General features: G+C 36.2%; 1 protein-coding gene across 11 annotated transcripts in view; it reads left to right on the top strand.

Moving 5' to 3' along the window:
* The window catches only part of tenm4 (teneurin transmembrane protein 4), a 275,962-nt gene that overhangs the window by 204,777 nt on the left and 46,867 nt on the right, over positions 1 to 24,318 (top strand). For 7 of the 11 annotated variants that reach the window (XM_038282836.1, XM_038282838.1, XM_038282835.1 and 4 more), the window contains 7 exons: positions 2,947 to 3,214; positions 3,314 to 3,457; positions 7,967 to 8,216; positions 8,608 to 8,628; positions 17,058 to 17,290; positions 17,800 to 17,954; positions 23,286 to 24,163. In XM_038282836.1, the coding sequence (XP_038138764.1) occupies positions 2,947 to 3,214; positions 3,314 to 3,457; positions 7,967 to 8,216; positions 8,608 to 8,628; positions 17,058 to 17,290; positions 17,800 to 17,954; positions 23,286 to 24,163 (1,949 nt within the window). The remainder of the gene's footprint in view (positions 1 to 2,946; positions 3,215 to 3,313; positions 3,458 to 7,966; positions 8,217 to 8,607; positions 8,629 to 17,057; positions 17,291 to 17,799; positions 17,955 to 23,285; positions 24,164 to 24,318) is intronic. The other 4 variants (XM_038282837.1, XM_038282834.1, XM_038282831.1 and 1 more) reach the window with 1 other exon arrangement.

Raw genomic sequence — 24,318 nt, 5'->3', positions numbered from 1 at the left:
ACCATGCTGGTGTTGTTTTAAATACATCAAACCAGCCCATGCCCTGTTACAGTGCAGATTTCCCTTGGGGGGGTGTGTGCACTCAGACAAAGCATAATGTCGATCACAGTCAACCACCAGCTACATTCCAAAATGACTCATGTATTATTTTGGTGTTTGTCAAGAGAATTTCATACTAAAATACTATTAAAAGCAGGACTTTGTGAGTGGGTTCTATACGTTTGAGATGTTTTTAGCCATGCATCTAGCCTCAATCAAATGAATGGTTTGGCCTAAGAATATTCTTTTGCTTTGCATCCATAAGGAAGAACTCAGCAAATTGTAGGTTATTCCTTTAAAACATGCTCTCTGTGCATAAGGATTTGCTTTTAAATATCCCACCCACACAGTTATTGGTGGCTCGCCCACATCTGCATGTTTTGTGTGTGTAATCACACATATGAGCATCTGTGCAGTTCAGCTAGTTGATTCTATATGTCTGCGGGCATATCTCTGTCCTTTAAATGATTAATATCATGTCTAAAAATGTTGTATTCAGTTGAATCTATTTATAGCAGCTCTGACTTTTGTTCATATTCAGATCGTGCCACAGAAAGACAACATCCTTGTTCGCTTACAAAAAGGAATTTTGATCAGTCAAGCGCAAATAGCTGCAATCTGTAAACATTTAAAAATAAATACATCGGAAGTGACATGTCCTCTGACCAATGTCGCTTTGAGCAGCTGTTTTGATTGCTGCTCCACATGTCGTTTGGGGCCGTGGAGACAAGCGTCAAGAGCCGATTTAATTTTAGTCAAGAGGACCAGGCCAACCAACCCGTGCTGTCAAGCCTTGAACTCAGATCTGTACACACTGTACTGTATTAAAGTGCTCATTAACAGCTTCTATCATCCAGAGGTTGTTAAAGGTCCGATCTTGGAGGAAAGTTCCTAAGGCATCACTATTGGCTGTCACTAAGCTCCATTCATAACTGAATATGTTATTGTACTGTGTAGAGTCAGAACCCTTGGGCACCCTTGCTGCGCCATTGTCATATGGATTGCTGGGGGAACTGCTCTTTTAATGAAGCATTTGAAGTTATTAAATCACTTCTCAGAAATGCTCTTTGGAGTATTTCTGAAGAAATCCTTCATCGGATACCATTTCATCCATGAGTGTAATTGTCCACCAGTTAGTGTTTTAACTTCCCACTAGTGCCCACATATGGTTTAAGGCTAGTAATGAAAAATACAAGACAACAGTCTTCCCTCTGACCGACTGACAAACATATTAATTACCAGCTTGTTAGTGGTGCACTGGTAAGCCCACACACATCAGTGGGTAATCTGAGTTTTTGTGTTTGGTAGTGGTATGTTACAAAATTAAAACAAAATAAATGCAAATGTTAAATATGCCTTTAAGACGTATCAAACAACAAAGTAATCCTAGTTGAGTGTAGAGCTGTACCAATCCGGCTTTTCACATGTTTGCAATCGTCAATTAAAATCTAAATTTGAATAAATTCCAATTTTTTTTTTTTATAAAATAGGAAAAAAAAATTTCTCCAGTTTCTTTGATACAGATACTGCTTAAAAAAGAAGGAATAATGAATGATATAGCATAATTAGTTTTGATGAATTTGATGAATGGCGACAAATTCTTTGATCCCTTCAAGCCTTTAGCCATCTCGCCATCAGTTAAAACTGATCAACACAAAATTAAATGATTACAATTTCAAACCAGAAGCTTTCTCTTGCCCAAAAATGTTTCCCTTCATTTGTAGTTAATTTGAAAAAGGCAGCACGGATTACATGTTGGAAGCTTTAAACTATTAGTTAAAATAAAATCCTCACTTACTTTATATTAATACTGTATTCTGTTATTATATGAATATCAATCCATCCATACAGCTTAAACTGTATCCATGTCACATTAGACCAGATTTTTACAAACCGCTCAATAAAAACAGGGACAAATATCTGCAACCACAGACATTTTTTTTTATTAGTTAGGTGTGGAGTGCCCTATATCAAGAGGGTCCACTTCCAGTTTTCTAGGGCTGTTTTTTGCTTTTTCCAAACCTATCCTTGCTGCATCATTGGCCAAATATCTTACTCCACAGTGGTATATTTAGAAGGTATTAATTTGTTTAAAGTGTCAAATCAGGTCAGCGTCTAAAACATACAGAACCTGAAAACTGCCTTTTTAACCAAATGTTTTGGACAATAGTCACCTTTACAAACAGCAAAAACAAATAAAATAGAAAAATATATATATGTTTTCCTTCTTACATGAAAGTGGTGATCACCTTTGATTGATGTATTCTTTGGCTGTGTGCACAAAGCTGCAGAGGACATCAGTGCTGTGATTGTGAATGGGCTGATTCCTGTAATCAAGGTTCTAAAGGTTTCAAGCTTAGAAACCAGTAAAATGTTCTTACTTGGATTTTTTATATAAATTGATTTTAGTACGATTGGAGAAAATGTACAAAAATGGCCAAGGTTTCTGTTTATGTATTAATTTTGATGTATTCTGGCTAAGAATCAACCATCTGATTACTACCAGTCTGTGAGCTGGAGCTAAGGTCTGGTTCTAAGAAACACTGACATGGAGCTAAAAAAAATATGCTTTATGTATCTGACTAGCAATAAAAACATGCTTTAGATATTCAAGTTTGTAAATACAATGTTTAATATGCTAAATACTCATAGGGGGAGGCGTAGCAGTAGGACAGTAATACTGTGGAAAAATAGAAATTATGGTCAAGGGGATGTGAATGTAAATCTTACCTGATCCATACTTAATGTTAATGTTTGACAAAATCTGATTTAAGTTTCCCCAATGTATTAAAAAACAACAACATGTAAGTGTTGTTTAGCTCTGTTTCTCTTTCATTTCCTTTTTTCATTTCTTTCCTTTACTTTTCCACCCTTTCATTTAATACTGTTGTGTTGTTTTGCCCCCAGTCTCTACAGGAGGAAGTGCCTATACCCGGGACAGATATGAAGCTCAGCTATCTGAGCAGCAGAACTCCAGGTTATAAGTCGATTCTGAGGGTGACCCTCACGCACTCCACGATTCCTTTCAACTTGATGAAGGTTCACCTCATGGTGGCTGTGGAAGGCAGGCTATTCAGAAAGTGGTTTCCCGCAGCTCCCAACCTCTCCTATGACTTTGTGTGGGACAAGACAGACGTCTATAGCCAGAAGGTCTATGGCCTGTCTGAAGCCTTTGGTGAGTGATGAAATATATTTTGGGTACGGTCTGTTTTTATTTGACCCAAATGACATTTTGATCAGCCCTACTATTTCGTTTTTGCTCCCTTTTCTGTAGTTTCAGTGGGTTTTGAGTATGAGTCATGCCCAGATCTTATCCTGTTGGAGAAGAGGACTGCTGTCCTTCAAGGCTACGAAACTACCGCCTCCAAACTTGGAGGGTGGACAGTAGACAAGCATCATGCTTTGAATATCCAGAGTGGTGAGTTCATCCATAAATGGCCATATCCTTATCAATATTGCACTTATTAAATTGATCATTTTGTATTTTTAACATCAACAGTGTATGCCACTACAGTTGACTAATTTTATCCAATATTCAGACTATTGCAAAGAGTGTATTAGCAATCAGGTTTCAACTAAAGCTATTTGCAAACTTATTTAAACTCCTTGAAATTAACTTGAAATTAACTTTTATTAATGACATCATTTCAACAATGCTGAAGTTTCAAAATGTTCCACATCAAGTTGTTTACTAAGTTGTAAACTTGTTTGGACACCCCTGCATAACATTCAGTGCATGCATTGCCATTTATCTGAACAGATGGATCAGGCAAAGAGAGCATAATGGAGCTGCAGATTATTCCACAGTTAAAATAGGATTGTTAAAACTATTAGTAACTGCTATTATTAACTGCTGAAAGAAACCCAGTTGCATTTGCCATCAGAAATACTGGAGACAGAAAAGTCATGTGATAGAAGATACACTATTTATGTAGGCATACCTGTAAAGCCCTGAGTGGAGGAAAATGTCACTCTGAAAGCACATTCAATACAGAAAAACTTGTTAGTACAACCATTATAGGGTGGATTCTTTTTTTTTTTTTGAAGATATGATGTGAAGATAATCAGAGCTAAATATAGAGATGTACTTAAAAAAAAAGGAAAAAGTACTTGGGTTCACTGCATGCAAGCTGAATTATTGGGGTATTTGTGCATTCACAAATTTTTAACTATTAAAGATGAACCCAAATTAGCCAGCCAATCATGCTGTAGTATGGCAGTTTAAGGTGGGATGTATAGCTGAGAAAACAAAACAAAAAGCACACAACCATGTTTTGGTTTTGCTGATCACATCTATTTTTGTCAGAATCTATGATTTCATCTTTGGAATAGTATGTTTTTGTAGTCCATTATGGCTGATATTTAATTTGTTACTGTGAATTGTTAAAGCCAAGCTTTGGTTGTGCTCAGAAGGTTTTTTCTGAACGTCCCTCCTTTCATGAACCGATTGATGGAAACAGAACCAGATTAATAATGTGTAGAATCAAACCGTGCTACACATTATTAATCTGGGTTGGCAGGTTCAAAGTTAACCTCCATGAAGGGCAAAAATCCTGAAGATAGAGCAAAAAGCAAGTGTATGTAACATGGCCAAGTCAAAACAAAAATTCTATTTAATAGAGGATATTAAAACTTCAGAAAATAATGTAATTTAAATGTCCTGAAGTGGTAAAGACAGCTTCAGGTGTAACTGCACCTCTACAACAAATGAAATCTTCTCTCCTCCATTTTATAGTTATTCTCAACTTGGTGTTGTTTTTTTCTTTCTTTTTTTTATGCCAGATTAATACATTGAAGTTCGGTGTTTGCAAAATAACAAATGTGGAAAAAGTTCAATTAATATTAAGATTTCTTTCTGCTTGTACAGAAATATATATGCCACATGTACTTTATCAGTTTTAATGCAGCAGTCAATTAACCATCTGTTCCATATGATTTTTTTTTTTCATGCTACTTTATCATTTAGCCTTAGGTAGATCTGACTTTTTATATCTGCTATACATCTTCAGGAGGAAGTGGGTCAATTTTCTTATTGCCAACAAATTACTCCTCAAAGGCAGTGTTCGGAATGAAGTTTGGCAGCACCTGTCACTAGCAAGGCTTCACAGTCTGTTTTGGGGCTGGAGAGTTTCATCTAAGGAGATGAGGCATACTTGAAAATTGCTCAAAAAGGTAGCACTTTGATGTAAAAGACACCGAGCCTGGACACGGTGTCTAGAGGATCGATAGAACTGCCTCCCGGCTTTTAAAACCAGTACTGCCAGGTTCTCCACCCTCACATTGCCATCCCTTCCCCCTGTTTGGCACCTCAGAGTCTTACCCATGCCCAGCATTTTTAGAATCATCCCTAATTTAATTGCTGTCAGACTGCTGCTCAGAGCAGCAGCAGTCCCAAAGATTAAATCACATCCCAGGAAAGAGATGCTTGGCTGATCGTTTCTGATAGCCCACATGTTGTTCTGCTCTAAGGAGTCAGGTCACTGAGTACCATCAGAAGCAGAAAAACCCTCCACAGACACCCAGATGCTGAATTTCAAATATGATTACATTGACTGACCACCAGGAACATCTTTACATTTACATATTTGGGGATTTTCCAAGAAACGGATTGGCACCACTCATGTAAAAAAAAGTGGAGGTTTCTGAATATTTACATGTGAACCCTTGGATTTAGAGATGGAAGAAACATGAACAATTCTGATGTAACTTATTTTTGTTTTCGTGTGATTAAGATTGGGTTTGAGAGGTGTATTTTTCTTGCTCTGAGAGATTATACCCGAGCCACAGTTCTTGGTCCCCATTTTGGCATGAAATTGCGCCTGTGTTTTCATCCACTGTGATGACCTCTCGTCGCAAACACAGAGCTGCTGTGCAATTTCCACACCTTTAGCTACAGATACAAACCTATTTAGAATCACATCATCTTCTAATCTGTGTTCAATTATACTCGTCTCTTAACATTTGCTACCCAGTGTTGCTGCTGTGAAAAATCGAGTGTTCATCTTGATTCTGATAGTCATCGTTCTGTTATATAACAAGGAGAAATTGAGGTCTTTTGAATTGTAAATGACTTGCATAAATAGAAGCAACAGATGATGAAATTTAGACCTTTAAATTGAGATGCAGCTACCATGTCAAATTGGAAAACATGCCTTTTAGTTTATTAAGATAATTGAGAATGATTTGGTTACAATAAATGTAATGAACTTTAAATCTGATATTTACAGCATTGTTTTATTTTTGTAATTTATATAATTCTTTGTTGAGTTTCCTTTTTTCCTTACCATTTTATATATATTTTTAGAATTATCTCATAATTTGAATTATTAATTTTTATTATCTTTAATTATTCATTTTCATTAATTGTTTAATTACCTTTATGTCACTGCAATGCACTTTTTTTTTCTTTTTCTCATGATTAGCACTTGAATTGTCTTGCTAGTGAAATGTGCTCTTTAAATAAATGGCTTACCTTGCTTTTGTCAATATTTTCAGAGTTTTCCTCATTATATTTTGATGTTAGCATTATTAGTGAAATTATAGTAAGAGCTAAATATGTTCTGCTATGCAAAATTATAATTTTATATAGGCACAAGATTCACTACACATTTTTATGATATTTTCTAGTAGAGTAAAATAACAAAAAGTAATGCATAATTTGGAGTTGAAAGACTTGGCCGTTTATTCCTATTTTATTTCTTTATTGAACTTTATTAATCTCACACTGGAGATATTCACTCTCTGCATGTTAACCCATCCCCTTGGGGAGCAGTGGGCTGCCATTGCACTACTCTAACCACTAGGCCATCACTCCCCTGTGCAAGGAGAGCAGTCATCGCAAAAGTGCTTTCTAGTAACTCTAGATGAGCTGTAGAGGACCACAGCTCAGGTGGAAAGATCTTTTGAAAGGAGAGTTATTATTCATGTACTTCATTCTAAGTTTTTTTATTTCACCTTTTTTTTACACAAGTAACACAGTAATACAATGTACTAAAAACACACACACTCTGTTCTGCTATATGTAGTGAGGACCATGTGTTGATTCCCCTTGACTTCTATTGATTTTTAGTAATTTTCAATCATTTCTATGCCCTAAAACTAAAATTAAACCTATCTATTACCAATGCATACCTCACCCTAACACTAACCCAATTGACACATCAGCCCTAACCCTAACCATTAGCAAAATACCTTGGGAGGACCAGCAAAAGAAATATCATCTCTTTAAAACAACTGGTCCTCATTGTTACGGTGAAATTGATAAAATGGTCCTCCACCTGATGCGTGGATAGGCACACACACACACACACACACACATATATACATATATATATACAAATATCTGACTTTATGTAGAATTGGCAATAGAAAAGTCATCACTGACAAAAAGCCATCAGAATTGAAAAGTCTTCTACAAGGACACAGTACAGGGGACACAGCAAACATAGAACCACATGCCAGGACTGCATGTAGAAGTCGACTAAAACTGCACCTGACAGCACCATCCCCACAATACAACATGGCGGCATCATGGTCTTCTCTAAGAGTAGTGAAAATGTTTGTTATGGTGTATAAAAACGGAGGGAGTTACTTATTGAATACAGAGACTCGGGTGGAGAGTTTCCTTCCGCTAATTTGGTGAGCATAAACCTAAAGCCAGTACTAAAATGTGGAAAAAATTGAAATCCAATCTGGATTAGCTTGGTATATTTTGTATTAAAAAAAAATTAAAGTGAAAGAATGTTTGAATGCAATTGCAAATAGTATTACCTTTGGTGAAAGTCAAAGTACTGTAAGCTTAATTCAAAATCTGAATGCATCTGATGACCATGCAACTGAACTTATTTCTCTTGTATGCAAAATATACCTTAAGAGAATGAGAATGCTAAGCTAAGGCCACCCATGTCTGTCCTGTGCTCTTCATCAGGTATTCTTCACATGGGCAATGGAGAAAATGTCTTCATCTCCCAGCAGCCACCTGTAATCGGCAGCGTGATGGGAAACGGGCGCAGGCGCAGCATCTCCTGCCCCAGCTGTAATGGCCTCGCTGATGGAAACAAACTCCTGGCCCCCGTGGCTCTGGCTTGCGGCTCGGATGGAAGCCTGTACGTGGGCGACTTCAACTATGTGAGGAGGATTTTCACCACAGGAAACGTCACCAGTGTCCTGGAGCTTAGGTAACTGAGGAGCAGCCTACTAACACCCACTCAGGACTATGAGCAGCTCAAATGGTCTTACACACTAGCTATAAACTACAGAGTGCAATTGAGATAGACATAAATGCCCTAAAGGCAGAGGATTGATGGTCTACCTCTTTTATTCACCTGCATCAGCTGGAGTACGCTCTTCATAGGACCTAAAAAGGATGTATTGAGACTTTAACAGAAGGTGTCCTTGAAACAGTCTAATATGTTCACAAAGAGGTTTTTGAAGATAAAAATTGTTACAATCAATCTTTTCTTCTGCTTAATTCCACTAACTTCTATTAAATTCTTCCACTAACAGCTCACCTTTTGCTCTCTTTTCTTTTCCTCTCTAATTCTTCCTGCTTTCCATTAACGTTCAAAGAAATAAAGACTTCAGGCACAGGTAAGCCTCATATATAAATGTACTGTTTCCCTGCTTATTTGTTTCCATCTCAATAGTTTGTTTTTGTTGACTTGAACATTTAAGGGCAAACTAAGTCTGGATGCAGTTAAACATGCTTCATGTTCTACATTTCCATTTTTAACATAGCTGCTGGTTTAATCTTGTAGTCATATATATCAAATATGGGTCTATAATTTATGTTATCCCTATATCTTCTTAATATTGCAATGTAACTCCAATTTAATGGTGCACATGTTGCAAATTTACAAACATAGGTAGAAATAAACAGATCATTTTAAGTCTTGAAGGATTTTAAACAGTTATTGAAAAAAAAACTGAATCCTCTGAATACTTATTTCCATAAATAATGAAAGCAATCGGATCTTTACCAGGTGCTCCCATTATTCAAATTTAATTGTCTAATTTTCCACCTTAAGCTCAAGTAGCGCCAGAGAAATTGTGACTAGTTTTATTAAAGCAACTTTGACAGCTATGGTTTTAGGCATGCATGTGTGGATTAAAGCAGTGCCCAGAGAAGAGGCAAATCAAACAATAATTTGTATATCGATGGTAAAAAAAAAAATCTCAAATAAAAGACATTTACGGCAGCAGAAAACAAAAGAAAAAAAAGACTCAGATCTGACCCATTTAGTAAATCACCATTTTAGACTTAGAATGCTGACATTCAAATTGAGGAGAGTAAAATTTAAAAAACTTTAATAGTATGCTTGTGAAGTAGAAAAACAACAGAAAATCCGAATGGGTCAAAAGCCTAATGGAAGAAGGTCATTTGGCAAATAAGACAACTTTGTTGTGTTAATGTCATCATTTCATTATGCAGAAAAAAACAAAGCAAAGAACGATCTTGTTTGCCTACAACCAAACACAGCAAATAGGAACAAACAGCTTCGACACAATTTCAGGCAGAGCGGTGGTGGTTGCAATGCTTATGGTTTTTCATTTATTGCATGACTTATTGTGTGGTTCCAGCAGGTTATTAGTAACATTTTAACAGCATGCTGCGTTACCTACAGTAATGTAACTGTTTTAATGAAAAAAATGGGAAATTAGATCTTTAAAGAAATGAGGAACCTTACTATGCAGGGATATCCATATTGAAAATTACAGTTACTTTGGTAAGTCTTATCATCATCATTGTCATAATCATCTTCATCATCATCATGGAACTAAAGACCACAAAATAAACTGTAAACTAAGCACACAGAGGAAAAGAAAAACTGCACATGATGACTTCTGTTGAATTGTGGGGTGTGTCGAGTTTTTCACATGCAGTTTTTTTCCCCCATTTTAGCTTCATCTTAGTTTGATTGATGACGGTGTGGGATCAGTGTTTGGCAACAGTGTTTTTATTCTAGACACCAGGCTAAATCCGAAATATGAATATCTGGTGAAAACCAGATAATATCTTACTTATAAAACTATGGAAATAAATTGACTCTAATTAAATGAGATGATTAAAGATGAATAGTTTCTAAGTTCTGAAATAAAAAAGCTTCATTTTAAATTTGGCAGTAGAAATTTGGGGAATCTCAGTCTTCCTTCTTCAGGTGGCGTTTCTTAGCAGTGGTCTTAGTAAAGAACATATTGTTGCCCATTCATTTGTTTGTTTATCTGTTTGTTTATTGTGGATCCCAATTAGTTGCAGCTTAATACAGTTGCTATTCTTTCAGGGAGCAAAAAAAGAATTAAAGAAAATGAATTACAGTGTAAATTGCATAGAATTAAAAAATGATAATTTTCTATTGTTAAATAAGAAACCTTTTATGTCTTACAGGCATTGTTTTCCATATTTTGTAAACTAATGGTGAGATAATGAGATAATTATTTAGATAAATAGCTATATCTTTAAGTTGGGGTATAGATTTTTAATCTTATTCTAAAAAAGGTACAATTAAAATTCTTTTTCAACAAATTCTTTTATACAATTCCACTTTCTCTTTTGATCATTTTCACCAGCATTTACTTTATTCTCTTTATATGTTATTTGTTCATTTATATTTCATCTTGTGATGAACTTTTCACATTTACTATATAATTTCCGATAACTCCTAATTTCATGTATTCTTTAATCTCCCTGTCTAACCATGGCATGGTAGTGTTTCTGATCATAAACATCTGTACCAGGGCCATTGTTCACCACAGACAATATTAGAAAAGGCCCCAAAAACATAGTGAGGGTTAATTTTAGTGAGAATTGAAGACTGACACTTATTTAAAACATTTTTAATGAATCTTGATTAAACCTCTCATATAATCTTTGCTCTTGATTTCACAACTTTTCCATTCCTAACAGTAATAACTAAATAATGATCACTGCACGGATAGTAAATACACTTGAGCTTAGCTCAGGTTTTTTTGTAAAAACATGATCAATGCAGATTGCCTTGAGGAACCTGTGTTTTTTCAGCATGTTCTTGTAGGTTTATTGACTAATTGAGTAAAGTTATAGGCAGTAGAGATAGCTAACCACTCCTTTATTAAAGAACAATTCTGTTCTAGTCAATCTATATTCAAATCAACATTTAATATGTATTAAAGCCCATTATGATTGCAGTCTAACACTTCATGGATACAGCCTAGATAAGAACTACTTACACTAGGTGGTTTATAAAAGCAACAGATTAATACTTGCTCTAACTGTGTTGATATTGCAACCAAAATATTACAAATTTCATTTTTTATTAGATATGGTATATGGTATATAATCTAACAGGCCACTCCACCAACAAATGTATTCCTGTTTCTCATCTATATATATTTATCTTTAGTGCTATTACAAAGTAGAATATCTGAAATGTCATTTCATTTGTTCCTTATACTATCAATATTATTCTGTAATACTCTTAATCCTTTCTTTGGCAGTGTAAAGCCTAGTTTGCTTCACATCAAACAGCTGTCCCTAGACCTGCACAGTATCTCTGTGCCAACCTTAAAAAATGCTTCTTAATCATAACATTAATTTCTCTGGTTTTGTTGAGAGAAATAAGTTACAAATGGAGACCATAACGGTTTGAAAACCTGCAGGAAGTAAACGAACAAGAAAAACTACAAAGCACAGTATTTTTGGAACAATGACCTTTGGGAGGATGAGACCAAACAAGAGATATTTCCTCTTGTTTGCTAAAAACCAGACACTATATATATTGGTACTAACACCTCTTACCAGTTGTTGAGCCTGGAGGTGGTGGTGGGATGATAATATTAGATTCTTTGCAGCTCTTGGGCTGGTGAATTTTGCTGCCATTGGGCTTTTTGCACACAGCCTAATTGTTTATAGTCAAATGAGGGTATCTGTCCACCAGCTGGCGATCATCCACAATTGATTCCTGCAAACCGTGGAGCAGCTTTGTAATGCGTGTTACAAAATAAAAAATAAAAATTCCCCCCCAGCCATGTGACATACTAAATAAACAGAAGCAATAATTTCAACTTTCTTTTAATCCAAAAGAACAGTTTGGGATCTGCAGGGTGTCTTTTTTTGAAAATATTTTCTCATACCTTGAGGCATACTTGATTTTGCTCTTCCTGCAGATCCCTCTAATAGAATAACTATTGGTACAGATTTTATCAGTTGCTTCAGATACAGAGAACTCATTTTTCAGGCAGGAGGCAACAAGGGAAATCTCAGTGTGACCTCTTCAGAAGCTGTGTCTGAGGTGAAGGGCTATTGATTGGTTTTCTGTCTAAAGAGCCTCGTCTTAGACTATGAGACGCATCGATGAAGTGAGAATGAAAAGCTATGTAACGCTGGTCACCTACTCTTCTTTTAAAGAATAATCACGTTAAGAAACCATTGTATTACATCTCCTGTTTTTTGTCACCTTATTTCTCAAGTTCTTTCTTGCATAGCAGAAATGTTATCTTTCTTTTCCACATTACCTTATACATCATACATGAGATCTGTCTGCAAGAGTGCCGCTAAAGAGACATCAAACCCTAGTCGCTTTAAACTATGTACCACCATATGCATATTAAAGAGGAAATTTACCAAGGAAAAGCACAGCAATTGTCAATGTGAAACGGGTAAATGCCTCCTGTTCCTGTGTTAGCTGACGATAGGAGTGGGAGGTGGGTGATCTAACGGCAATGTTCATTGACCCCCTGCTAAGGATGCCCCCATCCTCTCTGACCAATTCCGCGACAGCATGCAGCAAAATCCAATTATCTTCTACAAACTCGATGTTGTCAGTGAATATAGATGGCCTATGTGTCCACAGCTCAAGGTCAGCAGTAATGCCTAGAGGTTTCAAACACACGGTGGGGGACAGCATTTTTTTTTACATGCAACTAGGAGCTGATAAGGTATCTGCTGATTGCATATGGAAGGTAGACCACAAATCTGAAAGCACACGTTGTGATTTTCTACTGACCTAGATCACTGCGACAAAACATTGTACAGGTGCATTTTAAGAAACTAGAATATTATTAAAAACTTGGCCACATAATCAGGGGAAAGACAGCCGAAGGTCCTGGACAGCTATTATAAATGGTTAACCTTGGAAAAATTAATTGCTTAAGAAGCTAAAAGTTAAAAGAGTATTCAGTCAAAGTTAATTTAATGAAAGGTTAGTGGAAGGAAAACAAAGTGGTTAAAAAAATTAGTGAGGTACATTCTGCAAGTTTTATCTTGATAATCTTTAGTATTTGTGACAATAACCTAAAAATTATTATGTGAAGTATTATAGTAATTTATTGCTCATATTGACATACATTACTGCCCTAAAATAAAAGGTATCCATTGATAGTTAGGTTGTATACCAGCTTATATATTAAGGAGTTGTACATTTAAGCGCACAATATTTTCATGATTGATGCTATATTGATCCAACAGCAGAAAAAAAGAAAGAAAGGATTACAAACATAATAAATTAGTTTATAAATGACAAGCAACTCAATAATTGCCCAACCCTGCCCTTGTACAGAGGCCAAGACTTCAGAAGGTTAATGACTAAAACGCTGACTTTTCACATAATTTAACCAAGAATAGAAAATGGATAGTAGACTAAAAAGGTGCACCACCCAAAGAAATAAGTAGGACAGAATATATATAAAATGTTTAATCATGTTTTACGGTGTTTAATGTGATAACTTGAAATGAATGATTAAAAAGTACAGAAATAAATATGTCCTTTTATGCAATGCATCTAACAGAGTAAAAGCCTTAAAATGTTTTTTAAAACATCAATCAAATCCAATATATGATGTTTTTGTGCATCTCTAATGTAACAGAGATTAACTTTAATGATAGTAGTAGTAATGGTGTTATATTTAAAATTCACTCTAACCTTTTTTTTGTTCAGCAAAACAGTTTTGAGGCAAAGTTAAAAAAATTACAACATATCAAATATATGCAAACTTTAAAAAATCTATTATTGTTGGCCTATTTTTATATAAGGTATTAAAAAAAACATTCATATTTTACAAAAGGACAAGGAATTTTTTTATAATGTAGCTGTTACCTTGCAAGAAAGATGAACTGTCGTGAGATCTGTGATTTCACAAACCAAAAGATGCATTAGCTGCGATACAGATATGTTTCGAACTAATGAAATGCAGCGTAGCGTATGACATCAAACAAAACAAAGGCTGTGCTGGTTTTAGCTGGAATACACTCCATTTCTTTTTTGCAATACCCTCTATTTTTTTCTAAAAATTAGCAAAGGGAAGCTATTTGTGCCTTTGTGGATTTGAAGCATGCTTGCACGTTTCTCCGGACCTGATTTGATAAGAGTGATTTCTCAGTTTTAACACCAGTAGTTGTGAAACAAAGAATGCAGGCTCAGACTGGGACGATTTTCAGCCCTGGCATTTTTCTATCTTCATGCTACTGCTGCTATGATTGACTAAAACCTGGACATGCGAGGCAGATGATACTCAATCTGGCATATGCCTGGTTAATATTTCCCACCCCTATCTGGTGATTTCCTCATTTTCAGAGAAACTGGTTGGATTTTACTTAGCTTTGAGATATAATTACTAAAACAAACAGAAATAGATATGCAAAAAAAAATCCTTATTTTTGTATTCAATCTGTTTCAGTTTTTTTTTTAAATTAGACATCTGAAGTCAATGAACCTATCAATGATTTTCTTATCAATTGTTATCTACCTACTGTATATCAGAGTTGTATTGTAAACCTACCAATGAGTTAGTTGGGTCACTGGCCGAGTTTTGACATATCCGCCTGAGGTTTTCTGTCATCAATGATACACTGAAGGTCAATTGTCATTTAATATTATGTAGCCAAGACGACAATTGCTCAGACCCGCTTGCTTTCCCTCTTGTATTTTAGAAACATAGGCTGGTGATGCTGTCATTCTGCCCCAAAAGAACCCTCAAGGTTGAACCTGAAATACTGTCTTAATCCACTTTGAATGATGCCATGATGACAGGCCTCTTCACAAAGCTTATCTGCTCTGGCAGAATTGTGTCATACATTGACATTGATAACTCTGGACGTACTTAATGTTGCAGCAACCGTTGCCTTACCGAAGTAAATGTAAAAAAAACATTTTATAAAGCTATAATCAATATTCCTACAGGCAAATGTTTTTAGTTTACAGTAATTGAGGTATTCCTAAAAAAGGAAAAGAAAAACTTACAGCAGAACGCATTTTTGCAACACATTCCATTTGCTCTTGTCTACAAAAACATTTTAATTTCAGGAGATGTGTACATGATAAAAAAAACCGACATTAAGAAGTACTTTAAGTGCTGCCAAATTTAGTGGTTTAGTGTTATTGTATGTTGAAAAATATTTATTTACAGTTTAAGTGCACTGAAATTTAACTTTTTGATTACATCCTTGTGTGTAAAAAGACATTAGCAATATTAAAAATAGACCTTTTTCCTAGTAGCCGTTGGCCAAAAGGCTGAATAAGAATTTTTTAAGAAATAGTTTTTTTCTGACATTGAGAACGAGATGACAAAGGAGTTAAGACTAAGGTTTAGGCTTTTTTTTTTAACTACAGACATTTTTAGTCCAATTATTTTTCTTGCAATATTAAACTAAAGTTTTTGGAACCGTTGTAAAATGCAGTATAAGGGAACTTTTTGAACAAAAAATCTGTTGAAACAAATGATAAATTTGTGGAGACAACATGCCCTTTGTCACATACAGAAGAGGATGTGGGTCTGTTTGTGTTTCAAGGTGCATCTTTTGAGCACCGGAGAAAGAAAATTGTTTCCTTTTGTCTTTTGAATGGATAATGACGTGTCGTCATGTTTCACCAGACAAAGAAAAAGGGTCACCTTTAATGTTCTCTCCTGAACCTAGACCTTAATCCAATTGAAAACCCGCATGCTGAAGTAGAGATAGTTTTAAAAAGGATAAAGGACTTTGGATGATCTAGAGAAATCTGAATTTATTTCAAGGTTTTTTACACATCTTTATCTGGCGGGAAAATAGATATGGCAGGAGAGGAACGTATTATAAGTTAGAAAAATATCCATCGATTTTTCTGCAAACGCTTGCATCTATCATTGAATGCAGAAGATTTAACAATAAAATAGTCCTATCTGTCACTTCATTTGTCCTTGTATGGATTCATAAATAGTTCTGCTTTACCATCTTTTTCTTCGCCATCTATCTTCATTTGAAGAAACCAGCAGATTTTATGTTTCTTGGCTGTCTTTGGCTCTATTGTCTCTATGTCAATTTGGGAAATCTCACCGAGCTATAAAGGATTACTTTGTTGATTTGGCTGGGAATTGTAAAGGATATGTGTCTGTGCAAGGATATCTTCTTTATTGGATCCCTAATGTGTTTGGATTTCTGTTTCAGTATTTTTATTTTATTACTAATAAAAAGGGGGGAAAAAGTAGACATACACAGAATGCATATTTGTAACAGTAACCATGCTGCTGTTCTGTGATGACTGTGTTCCTTTTGTTATTTCCAGTTAATATAACAGGAATTTCCTGTCACTCTGGGGTATTAATTAGTATTTCTTTCAATGAAACCGCTGATCCTAGAAGACTGAAACCCATTCAGACATTTCTTGTCTCTATGTTCTAAATTATGCTTAAAATGTGTAATTGTTCCATTTGAAAAAAAAAAGTCTATTTTTTTTTTTTTTTCTTCTGTTCGGAGAGTGTTTGGACATTTTTTATTAAGTAACATTTCTGTTGCCCAATTTGCAAACAGGGTTTCTAACTACAACATTTATAATGTAAATTAATTTACTATTCACCATTATACCATCCTTAATTTTATTTCACATTGTCATGTTTAATCCTATTGTTTTTTACCCTTTTCATGTCATTATAAAGCGTTATGGTGCCCAGTCTAATCTGTAAATAGCTTTATAATCCATTTTAATTGTTTTACACAATATTTTCTATTGAAAGCCATGTTGTTGGTTTAAGCTATATTAAGTCATCTCTTCTTCTTCCTTTCCTTTCCTCAGCAACAGCCCTGCTCAGAAGTACTACCTGGCCTCCAGTCCTGTGAATGGCGCAGTGTACCTGTCTGATACAGGCAGCAGGAAGGTGTTCAGGGTCAAATCTTTGACTGTTGTTAATAACGTTGCTAAGAACCTGGAGCTGGTTGCTGGCACCGGTGACCAGTGTCTGCCATATGATGATGCTCGCTGTGGGGATGGAGGAAAAGCTATTGAAGCCACTCTCACCAATCCTAGAGGTAACTGTTGGCTGTTTTCCTTCTTTCCTTCCTTACTTCCTTCCTTCCTTCCTTGTGTCATCAAATATTACATTAAAAGCAGTATTGAAACAGATTTTGAATCATTTTTTTTATCTAAAAATGTCATATTCTATAGGATAACTTGGATAAACTAGACAAAATAGATATACTCATATATTCTATGATGTTGATCATCACATCAATTACTCTACTGTATGTAACCTCTCCTTTTTGGCTGATTGACTCCGCTCTGCTACATGTTTAGTTATTATTTAATCAATACATAAATTAATCATCATCTTTTCAGGGGGTTCTGTTGTTTTCCATTACTGATCACAAAATCAATCCCTCCATCACTTTTCATTGCTGTAATTAGCGTTCTACATTATTACAGCTGATAGTCCTTAATTGTCATGTAGTAGTGCTCTATCTTCACATTAGGTGCAGATAAGAAAGATGAGGCAGATGGATATGTTCTCCTGTTCTTACTCTATGGCCGTCATCTGCAGGTATTACAGTGGATAAGTATGGGGTAATCTTCTTTGTGGATGGAACCATGATTCGTAGGATTGATCAGAATGGTATCATCTCTACTCTTCTGGGTTACAATGACTTAACCTCCGCTCGACCTCTCAGCTGCGATGCTGTTATGGACATCTCTCAGGTATGTCCTCTCTCTTTATTGTGCTTTCTGCTGGGTTTTGAATTAACATCCTGCTGATATTGAAATTAGTATAAACAGACACACAGGCACTGTCAGCTTTGTATGTAAAAAATAAAGATTGCATTCAATTAATCTGAGTTGCTGTATTGTCTTCAATCAAAATGTTTAATCTGAAGAAATGATCTGAATTATTTCAGGGGGGGTTTATTCAAAGACAGTTTAGACTAACCTTGCAGTAGCTAGATTGATGTGTGTAGAACTGAGTTGAGTTCTATGTTATAAATTTGGAATGGCTGCCATTCTGTCTGTTTGTGAAACGGAGGGACGTTTAGTACAATACTTCGAGTTGATTGGGTGATATGCAAGCTAGTACACACCTTCCAAAATACGCTTTCAGCTGCGAACTGTGACGTTTCGTAAGCTGATAAATTTAACTTTTTCCAAATCCTGTCGGAAGAAATGCACAGACATCTTTCCCATCTACAAGTTCTTCTCTTTGCTCCTTTCTTAAATGAGAAATTGTTGCCATTTTCGCTAAAACCGAGTAAATTGCTGCATCGACAGGTGAGTCCTCCAGTGTAGCCATGTTTGTAATGCCCCGGCAAGGCCCTTCTGACTGTCGTTATTCCTACAAGCTGCCCTAAAAAACACTTCTGCATGCTATTGGTCCGACCCGCTGGTTGTTACGAGATGTACGTATTAGCGGGAGTCTTTCAAGAAAGATTTCTTGTGAGACTGAAAACTCAGATCTCGCGACAATCCAGCTTGCAGCGCAAGGTTAAGTTTAGATAGGAGTGAAAAATATCTGAGGATAAATTACCTAAAAGGAAGTGTAAAAAGTTCTTCTCACCTTTTCTCTGACCTTAATGGTAATCTTGCAGTGATCTAAGCAACAAATTCAGCATTTAAAATGCAGCTAAATGGACCAAAGAGACACAACAGACAGTAAATTATGTCTGCAGCATTTTTAAAGGGTAGCTATAGAATATAATGAAAGTTCAATAAAAATAGCTGATTATTTTACTCAAATGGAACCAAATTATGTAGTTCAGTTAATCAGAGAACACAAACACCCAAACCACAGGGAGCACTGTGCTCCTGGTTCTACTCTGCTACCTACACTTCTAAAAGGATTGCATGCATTGGCTGTTGTTGCATATTGTTGACTATAGCTAGCAAACAGGAGCTGTGGGGTGTCAGATGAAAGTGGAAAGAAGCTTTTACTGTTTATAGGATTTTATGCACTCAGTGCAGGAAGCTCAGCCTCCAGCTGCCCATTTCCAGACCACTACCCTGGGGGAGAATTCTATCCCTCCCACCACTTGTGCCTTACCTATCCCTGCTTCCTTACCTTTTCCACTTACATTCACCTATAGAATCTCACCATTGCTGCTGCGGGGACACATGCAGGCTGGGTGCAGCTCGACAATGATGACAAATCACACAAGCACTGCCGGAGACACTCAGACAGTAAAAAGCATCCATTAAAAATTCATCCAGAGATCACAGGCTCCTACTTCAAACACTCCCTGAACCCTTGCTTAGAAGTGGTTTCTCTGGAGAAGGCTCGTGGCAGTGGTCATTATTTTTGTTGTGTACCACACCTGATTTAGCCAAGAAATACTGTCAAATTTCGTGCCTCTCTGATGAGTTTATTGTTACCTCTCTGAAGCATCTCTCCTCTGAGGAAACTGCAGGAAACTCTATCTTATTTAATCTCTAAAATCTTTTTTCCTTGTCCTGAACTTTTTAACTTTATTGCAAAACAACAAGCTTTGTAACTTTTTTTGAATCTTTGAATCTGATTTTCAATTCAAAAGCACCACATATTTAAATTATTCTAGGATTTTCACAGTGTGTAATAAACCAACCCATAAAAATGAAATTGTAATAGAACTGAGAGATCTACACATTTCAGCTACACATGTTGCCCTTTCTGGCCATTTTGGTCTGGTAATTGAAATAAATATCCTGGAATCAATTGGAAAAAAAACAGCACAAAAGTTGGTGCGAAACACAGCATAAATGATAACACCTCCACAATATTCTCCAAGGTCTTTTCACCATCACCCAGTCTTGCAACAGCTTTTTGTCCCAAGTGTAGAAAAACTGAACACCTGTTGAGAACAAACAAAGCTTCAGGTTCACCATGATGTGTATAAAAAAAAACACTTTATATCGATTAACAAGTTAAAAAGAACAAGGAAGTTATATTTTTCTTATATAATGGATAAAATTTGTTACAATATATTCATTTTATTTACTGTTATTGTCATGGTAACAAAGCCTTCACCCTCTGTCTCTTCTAAACCTTTATCAAACAAGCCTTTACAGATTTTTTAAAGGCATATTTCGGAGAAAGAGACAAGGCACGACTTTTCTGATTACCTGGTGATCATAGCAGCATCTAGATAAATTGAACAGACTAACAGACAACCAGACCCTTGGAAGGCTCTAAAAACTGTAGTGATGAAACCTCAGAAACCACATTTTGACACATCAATAATAATATGTAATCGCATCATATTTCCAGGTCATATTTCAGACAAAAATCATAAAAAAAGAACAGTTTATGATCAAACATACACTTTCATGATAAAAAATTGTCTTCAGGCTTTAGACTACACTGCAGCACAGAAGCTGCAATGAAACAAACTGTAATATTACTGTACGGTAAAAAAAAACATGAATGAAGCAGTTGGAGCCCATCCAATAGAGTGCTGCTCTTTTCTAACCAACGGCAGAAAAAAAAAACAAGAAAAAAAAACGATAATTTCATAACTCTTCTTAAATCACTGAACTGGCTCCCTCTATAACAAATAATAGATTTTCTAAATTCCTTTAAAGTACAACATGGTTTTGGGCCCAAATATGTTTCTGACTAGTTTCTCAGGTTATGACGAATGCAGACCCCAAAGGTCTTCCTAGATCTCTTTACTACTTATTGACAGGAACAAAGTATAGTGTTCAGTTTCTGTGACAAAAACCTTTAATCTACAGCATTTTTTAAATCAAAGTATTTAAGTATTACAATATTTCTGCATCTTTGCTGTTAAATAATCTTTTTTAAATATAGTTTTTTTCTGTCTTTTCTTTGATATTCTATAAAATATTTTAGATCACCTTTGCTATAAACGGTGCAATTTGAATAAACTAGCCTTGCTTTTGCAAGCTCAGAAAAAGTTTAGTAGCTTTCTTTAGTTGACTGGTTGAGTGGAACAACAGGAGGTGCAGAAGTAGTGCATGAAAAAAGTTCTAGAAAACTTTGGAATGACTTGATGAAAGACCATACCAGCGTTGAAGCTGTGATTTTTTAAAATATTCTTATACTTTGATGGTTGTAACCACTCTGTGCCGATTCTGTCTTATTAGCAGCTTTAAAGAGCTTTATAAAGAAACTTTGATACTGATTTTTAAATTGAGAATGTAAAAAAGGGGAAATCTTGTTGTGTTAGCACTAGTCTTGGATTTTCTCCCTCCCCTTATAAGAGTGTTTTGGTTTTTTTCCCCTTTCAGGACGGATGCTGGCAATAGGCCTATCAGGCAGGCAATGCTGACAGCTGCCCCACTGTATAAAGTGCAGGGTATGATCGGGTTACAGCATGTGGGACAGCAGCTCAGGAAATATCCCCTAATCAGTCAGAGTGGCGTGAAAACCTCCTTACAGGCAGGTCCCCTGAGCTACTCCACACTCAGGCTCATAAAATATTTAACCAGCAGTGTTGACAAGAAATAGGTTTTAAGAAATTGAAAGTCTTTCCCCCTTCATTACCCAAGTAAATGCAGTTTTTGCTCCCTGGAAACTGTCATGTATCCTCTGTCAGTCACCTGTTTGTTGTATGCAAACTGTTCTACTGTTTAAAGCTGCACCATTCTTGTGAAAGGCGACAGGAGCTTTATGAGATATGAATCTTTAGTGATGCTTGACTTTATCTTTCTTTCCACTCGGACTCAGTGTCCTGTCAGTTTCAAATAAATTATTCTGCCAGCATCACTTCGCTATAGTGAAACTGAATTACTGTAGGTGCAAAAAGTAGATATGTGCAAAAGGGCTTGTGTTTAATCCTTAAATCTAATTTTGTCTTTTCAAAAATCATAAACCTACACTTGTGAATTTACTGCTTGTTAACATATTCAGACAGTTGGTAAATTACTACTTTATAGCCTAATTGTATCTTTTGTTGTTTTTTTTTGTATTTCGGTCCATGATTTAATCAGTAGCCTTTCCCTGTGCTACAAGGCTCACAGTGAAATATGACACTCTATATAATGTTTCTTAGAGATCCCAGTGGGACAATAAGGAAGAAGCAGGCCAGTAAATGGGATTAAACCAATCTTTTCAATTTGTTAAAAGCCTGACACATTGTCAGTAGAACAATAACTAATAATATAAAAAGCCAAAAGCAGTGCAGGCTTTTGTCTGTTAAGAGTGTTCCTGACACTTTTCAAAGAGTAGCAATAATGATACGGAGGATAGAAGAATTATTCTGACCCTTTAAATTTTCAAATGTTGTAAAATCAAGACTACAAAATGCATTGCATTTTTTTAGGATTTTCTGTAATGGATTTTGAGCAAAAATGTTTGATGTAAGAAAAAAAAACATTATTATGCTGTAGCTCTTGCTGCATGTTTAGGTTGTTATCAAACACTGTTTGTCTTGAATACAACATGCACATGCAAAACAGTTAACACCAACTTCCTTATCCTTGCTAAATCAACGACCTTACAGGATGATTCTGCCACCGCTGTATTTAAATAACAGTGTAGGGACTGTTTTCTGGAGAATCTAATGATATACAAATGATAATGCACTCTACTTTGTTGGTTTATCATTAAAATGTTTAGATAAAACATGTTATAGTTTTAAGGTTTCAGAACAGAGGACCCAGAATCCAGGCAAGGCAGACAGTGGAATAACTTCAAACGCTTATTTGAACTTTGGATCCGTTGTTATCAGTGTCTGGAGCATCTATACCAGGAATGTGGTAATGGAGAACTCTCAACATCAAAGGCACAATAATAATCTGGCACTGTTAGCTTGGACCAAGGAGTTTAAATAGAAGCAGGAGCAGGTGGAAAAAGGGCAGAACTGGACAGGTGAATGAAATGAGCAATCAAGCCAGCCATCAGCACCAAGATCATGACAATAGTTGGATATAAAAAGCACTGTGACTACAGAACTTCAGGGTGTTTGTGGGCTTTTAAAAAGATGTCAGGTTTAAGAGAAAGCAAAGTATTCAGATGTCTCATTTTTGTATTTCTTCTGTGAAATACTTCTGATCTTCTGATTTTTTTGTAACTAGAAGCTAATTTGTATCTTTTCCCTCTAGGTGCGCCTTGAGTGGCCTACAGACCTGGCAGTAAGCCCCATGGACAACTCCCTGTATGTTCTTGACAACAACGTTGTTCTCCAGGTCTCAGAAAATCATCAGGTCCGTATTGTAGCAGGTCGTCCCATGCACTGCCAAGTTCCTGGCATCGATCACTTTCTTATGAGTAAGGTGGCCATTCATGCAACTCTGGAGTCAGCAAACGCCCTGGCTGTATCCCACAATGGGGTTCTGTACATCGCAGAGTCAGATGAAAAGAAAATAAACCGAGTACGGCAGGTGTCCACCAACGGAGAGATCTCCTTGATTGCAGGGGCACCAAGTGGCTGCGACTGCAAGAATGACGTCAACTGTGATTGCTACTCTGGAGATGGCGGCTATGCCAAGGATGCTAAGCTGAATGCACCCTCTTCCCTGGCAGTGTGTCCAGATGGAGAGCTTTATATTGCAGATCTTGGAAACATTCGCATCCGCTATGTGCGGAAAAACAAACCCTATCTTAATCCCCTCAGTATGTATGAGGTATCCTCTCCAATTAATGATGAACTCTATCTGTTTGATTCCAACGGTAGCCACATTTTCACACAAAGTCTGACAACAGGAGACCACCTCTACAATCTGACCTACACAGGAACAGGAGATATAAGTGGCATCACTGATAAAAACAAGAACACAGTGACCATCCGACGAGACACTACAGGAATGCCCCTGTGGCTAATGGTCCCTGATGGACAGACCTTTTGGTTCACCATCGGTACCAACAACGCCCTGAAAACTGTTGCTGCACAGGGCCAAGAATTTGCTGTAATGACCTACCATGGGAGCTCAGGACTTCTTGCTTCGAAGACAAATGAAAACGGATGGACAACTTTCTTTGAGTAAGTAATATTAAGAATTATTTCCTGAATAATGTCTGCAGTGCCTCAACGAGTAAGAATGAGATGTAGGTCCAAGCCTCTTGACATTCTGTCTATATAACAGTTTCATGGTAAGACTTAAAGCGGATGTCAAGGCTGAAAAATAAGTAAAGATT

Source organism: Cyprinodon tularosa, unplaced genomic scaffold (genome assembly GCF_016077235.1).
Source record: "Cyprinodon tularosa strain WSP-4 unplaced genomic scaffold, ASM1607723v1 ctg188, whole genome shotgun sequence".
Taxonomy (NCBI): Eukaryota; Metazoa; Chordata; class Actinopteri; order Cyprinodontiformes; family Cyprinodontidae; genus Cyprinodon; species Cyprinodon tularosa.
This window is presented reverse-complemented; position numbering and strand designations above follow the sequence as displayed.